Source organism: Hibiscus syriacus, unplaced genomic scaffold (assembly GCF_006381635.1).
Source record: "Hibiscus syriacus cultivar Baekdansim isolate YM2019G1 unplaced genomic scaffold, ASM638163v2 tig00110328_pilon, whole genome shotgun sequence".
NCBI classification, from domain to species: Eukaryota; Viridiplantae; Streptophyta; class Magnoliopsida; order Malvales; family Malvaceae; genus Hibiscus; species Hibiscus syriacus.
In genome coordinates this window covers 6,722,609-6,728,071 of record NW_024062685.1, presented here as the reverse complement: position 1 = coordinate 6,728,071, position 5,463 = coordinate 6,722,609, and the positions used below count along the sequence as shown (strand labels likewise).

The 5,463-nt window shown below is 34.0% G+C and overlaps 2 protein-coding genes across 2 annotated transcripts; both read left to right on the top strand.

The window, feature by feature from the left end:
• Positions 1-891: 891 nt before the first annotated feature.
• LOC120118725 (GDSL esterase/lipase At5g03610-like) lies at positions 892-3,290 on the top strand. Its single transcript, XM_039138727.1, has 5 exons — positions 892-968; positions 1,064-1,276; positions 1,403-1,683; positions 2,623-2,932; positions 3,019-3,290. The coding sequence occupies exons 1-5, from the start codon at positions 917-919 to the stop codon at positions 3,234-3,236; spliced, it is 1,074 nt and encodes a 357-aa protein (XP_038994658.1). The 5' UTR covers positions 892-916; the 3' UTR covers positions 3,237-3,290.
• Positions 3,291-3,937: 647 nt separating this feature from the next.
• LOC120118692 (protein GLUTELIN PRECURSOR ACCUMULATION 3-like) lies at positions 3,938-4,334 on the top strand. Its single transcript, XM_039138701.1, has 2 exons — positions 3,938-4,079; positions 4,158-4,334. The coding sequence occupies exons 1-2, from the start codon at positions 4,018-4,020 to the stop codon at positions 4,321-4,323; spliced, it is 228 nt and encodes a 75-aa protein (XP_038994632.1). The 5' UTR covers positions 3,938-4,017; the 3' UTR covers positions 4,324-4,334.
• Positions 4,335-5,463: the final 1,129 nt, after the last annotated feature.

Below are 5,463 nucleotides of genomic sequence, written 5' to 3'. Positions count from 1 at the left end.
CAAAACAAGTTTGCAGCGCCTCAATCTAGTTTTTAAGCGTAAAATTCAGACTATCTTTGTCTTCAAAAATGATAAGAATAGCTAATCCGCTTAATCTCATTAATCTCGGACTCAAAATGCCAGCTTTATGCAAGATAGCAGCAAGCTCCTTCATCTTAATAAATTTACTGCACCAACCAACCAAACTATCATTCAGAGAACAAAGCTTATCCTCATCAATAACACCAACAATGGGAACCTCATCCGCAACCTCCACTCTACTCTTAGCCACACCTGGTTTTGACACAGAAGATTTTTTCCTCCAGAAAGCTTCACGTGGATGATATCTTGCCATAAAACTCTAACTATGTTGCCTTGAATCCTAGATCTATCAGCGTGAAGGATAGCCTTCCTCGCATCCTCCAATCTGGCAAAACGAACAAAACCAAACCTACTTCCTCCTTACTTCTTTTATTAGGAATGAAAGAATCAACCACCTCACCATAATTATCGAAAATAAGCCAAAGACCATGATGATGAAGAAATTCTGGAATGTTGAAGATAATAATCGTAACACAATCTTTCCCCATTTACTTTTTAGTGCTGTTTTAGAACACGTATACAAATTTTAGCATTAGAATACACACTTCAAATTCTATAAAGATCTATATACTATAACATTAAATGCACCTTAAAATAAAGACGATTCAAACTTCGAAGTCTTAATTAGTCATAAAATCAGCTCACCTAACTTGGGACAGCTCTACAAATTCACCAACTTTTCTTACCAAAAATAAATAAATCATTAAGAGAAGTTCAACCAAACAGCAACTTCTCGTTATTGGAATTGTCCTAAAACCTGACATTGGTACTGCTATAAGAAAACGAGCTTCTTTTTTCTCTTCACCTCATTGTAAATCCATCTTCAAGTTCAACAATGCCATTTTCTTTCTTTCATCTTCTTTTCTGCATTACCGTAATATTTTCTGGTGATTGCGATAACATGCCCTTTCTTTTGTATCTATATATATGTTGTTTCAAGTTCTTTACTAATTTCTGCAATGTTGGCTTTCATGAGTTGTAGAAGTCCATGCAGTACATGAGCAGCACTTTCAGCATGCTTCGAAATCGGAATCTAAGTCTAACGTAACGCTTTTCGTGTTCGGGGACTCGTACGTAGACACCGGTAATTGGAGAAAATCCGTCGGAGGTTCGTGGAAGGAGCCATACGGCATCACTTTTCCCGGCAAACCATCAGGCCGGTTCTCGGATGGTCGAGTCCTCACTGATTACATAGGTTTGATCATTTCCCATACTACAGTATATGCATTCATTTTTTTTAACAATTTCATAATTCCATTGCTATTATAAGAAAAAGGGTATGAGAATATTAATGATTGAAACATTTGAGCAATGGTGGCAGCATCATATTTGGGGACAATAACTCCAACAGCTTACCAATGGAGGAAAGGGGTGAAGAGATCAAATCTCAAATATGGTATGAATTTCGCATATGGTGGGACGGGAGTGCTGGATACACCGGTGAATCAACCCAACATGACCACCCAAATCGATTATTTTCAACGTTTGATTCGAGAAAAAGTGTACAAAAAGCAGGATCTCGACAACTCGGTGGCCATCGTCTCCGTCGCCGGCAATGACTATGCTGCTTATCTTGCTAGGAACGCCGATGATGATCTCCGGGTCAGTTAATTTAGATCTTTTATCGTTTAATCAACTGTGAATATTAGATATGGATATGATTAAATTTTTATAAATTTAATTTATATATTTAGAGAATTTTTTAAAATTATATCTTTATATTCCTATATCAAACATAACTATCAGATATACATAAGATTGCAGACTCCAAGTAATGAACCATTTTAACTGTGGGGGTTTATGGTAGGTTATCTTGTAAGCCTCCATTATATCTTGTAAGCCAAAGGATAAATAGAGTATTGTACGATCCCTATGACAAATCAATTATATCTTGTAAGACTCCATAAATTTATGAGGTTATATTTATTGAATAATTCATTAATCACATCATTAAGCATGCTTGACAAGTTGACATGTCCATGCTCCATATAACCTTAAAGACAAGCATATATCACATTAATTATGGTAACGTAACAACATTTATCATATAGCCTACAATGACACATTTACATGCCAACTTCATATAATTTAGGTTATGCATTTAATATATTCATAAAAAGGACTTGATTCACCTTTTATTACAAAGTAACTGAGAAATAAAATTTTATATATCTCCTGTGAGTAAATTTAGGTTATGCATTTAATATATACATAAAAGGGGACTTAAATGTCTCATACTTGGAAGTAGAGAAGAGTCTATGTGGGGATTATTATTGTTATATAATTATGATGGTGTTAATCATATTCGAAATAGGCTTGACAAGTCGGGATTAGAGTTAGTGCAGATTTATATCTTTGTTTGTGGCGTCTCTTCTGTATCTTTGATCACTATTATGTGCTCTTTTTATATGCTAAAAGTGAGTACATTAGTAATTTAAATCTATTATTTTTGTCTTCCACTTTTTATATAAATACACACACAAATCCAACTCTTAACCACAACCAGTTTATAAAAACTTGATATTCCTTTCCATTTGACAGAAATTGCCTGCCTTCACTAAAACGATAATGAAGCAGTTGGGCATAAACTTGGAAAGAATCCAAGGTTTAGGAGTGAAAAGAATAGCAGTTACACTGATTGAGCCAATGGGATGCGTACCTGTACAAGCTGCCTCTCTGTCGTATACAAATTGCAGTGAAGTTTTGAACATAGGATCAAAGTTGCACAACCAAATGCTGCAGCAAGCTCTCAAAAACTTGAATGATAAGACCAACTCAACACTTTTCGTCACCCTTGATCTCTACGATGCTTTCATTTCGGCTCTAAACAAGCTCACAAAGCGTGCATCAGGTACGATCTATATTCAGTATTCCTTTTACATTGAGCCAATGGATTGGATTTTGACATTTATGTTTTGGGTTTGATTGATCTTGCAGCAAGTTCAGGAATGAAGAATCCATTGAAGCCATGCTGTGACGGAAAAGAGAAGGGGAAATATTACTGTGGGAGTGTGGATGAGAGTGGGGCAAAGCAGTATAGTATTTGTGAGAACCCAAACTTGTCACTGTTTTGGGACACCGTCCATCCTTCGCAGAATGGTTGGCGTACAATTTTCTCCTCTCTACGATCTTCACTCCACAAACTCATCACCTAGTTAATTTTCTAAAGTATATCCATATATATACTTTTCTAAAGCATATTAATTTATGAGTAGATTTCGGGTCCATTTTTTTATTGAATCATTTTAATTATTTAAGTTTTACATGTGATAATATTGCTTTTTATTATTTGAGTTTTATATGTTCCGAGCCTCGTGTTCATTTATGGATAAAGTTTACAAATATTGCTTTGATGTGTAAGAGTCCCAATGGGTGAAACAATTTGGATCGATGATGGTAAAAGGATTGTTCTTAGGGATGACAATATTCTGAATGAACACAAGGCTTGGTCTAATACATGAGAAGATGGTCATCTAATGAATCTTAAATCAAAAAGGGAAGATTACCTGGTTGGTGTCTATGAAATATTTGGTCGGGTCAAGTTGTAAGCTTTCGCGGAAAATGAAATTGTAATGCTCCATGAGAGTTTTGACAAATGAACTTGATGTGTCAGCAAGCAATTGTTTAAAGTTTTTCTTAAACAAAATAAGTAATTAAATTATGTATTTTATCACAAAATTTAGAAATGATTAGTTTGGGACTAATTTGGGAACAATTTCTGAAGCACCTACCATTGGCATTTGATAAAAAAAAAACTGAAATTTGCACGAGCAGCATTACCTCTGAACTCTGATACTAAACTAGGCTTCTGAGTCAAATCCAATTTGACCAGTTCCTTTCCTTCTCTTATGATCGCTGTCAGTGTTATTGAATCTTCAATAGCTGGTGAGAATTAAGAAGTAAAAATCATTGAGACAGAAAGCAAGACTTGGACAAATGCATTACTGGGTTCGAGTTTCTGCTTCTGATTTCTCCGGAACTATTCCCCAGCCTCGAAGGTAAAGCTAAATCTATGTGTTTCCAAATTATTTTTGTTATAGAAGATTTACCTGATCGATTCTTGCATGGTTTCTCAGTGGTCACACCGCCGTTCCCATCGGAAAATCCAAGATTGTTGTGTTTGGTGGCCTTCTCGACAAGAAATTCCTTAATGACATCGCTGTTTATGACATCGTTATTTGGGTTTTTTCCCTTCTCTTTCATTCTTTGTTTTTATTGGGATTGTTCTTTGGTATTTGGTGAAAGTTCTTTTTTTTTTTATAAAAAAAAGACTTCATTGTCGCTCTGGGTTTAACTGTTTCGTTCAGCTGTAGCCTGCCTTAATTTTGATTGAGGCATGCGAAAATGCACTGGTTAAGCTCATTTTAAGAACCTTTGGTCAAATTTGTGTGATTTCATAGCTCGTTTTTTAACTGTATGAAAGCAAATACATAATTGCATTAAATAATGTGCTGAAATGATTGATTTATGTTTTGTTTTTGAATTAAGTGGTTTATTTCCTTATAAGTTGATGCAACTATTCTGCGAATGGTGTCAATGGGAAATTTCACATCTTTTCATAAATATATCTTAGTGATGTAGGCATAAATAACTATAAATACGTTAAACAAATAAACTTATATATCTTTGTGAGGTAGGCACAAGTAACTATAAATAATATGGATGATAACTAACAAAAGATCATACTTAGCATACTCATACATGTGGTAATTTCATAACATATAATCAACTTGGAACATGAACATAAGCATATATATAATATAGAATTATATTAACATTTGATCCATTGAAACATAAGTGTGACATATACACTAAATTTACTAGATTCAATGAAATGTCTCTTTAGACACCATCATCATATGCTAATTTCATTATTAGTAAAATGCTACAAACAAATGAAATTTCTTAACAATTCCTAAATATTACAAATAGAAGAAGAGAGAATAAATGTTACAATAATTTTGGGAACTTATTTATAGTTGAGTTTTAGGAATAACCTATTAATTTAAGGACCAAAATACCAATTATCCCTATGATAATCCACCCAGTTTATTTATCAACTGATATTTCACCCTCTAGCTGCCCTATCTCTGGTATTTGATAGTACGAGATTAATTGGGTTTGAAGTCAAAGTAGTCACCCATGTAAAACAAGTATATATCTAAAGAGAGAGCACCTGCATTTTCACTAAGAGTGCGTTTGGTTCACAGAATGTAAGATTATCAGTGGGAATGTAAGATTACCAGGAAATAGGATTACTGAGAATGTTGTATTTTGTGGTTGGTTAGTTTAGCATGAATGTAAGATTGTCGTGTTTGGTTAAAGGAATAAAAGATTATTGGAATGTATATTTGACCAAATTGTCCTTATTATATATTTGTT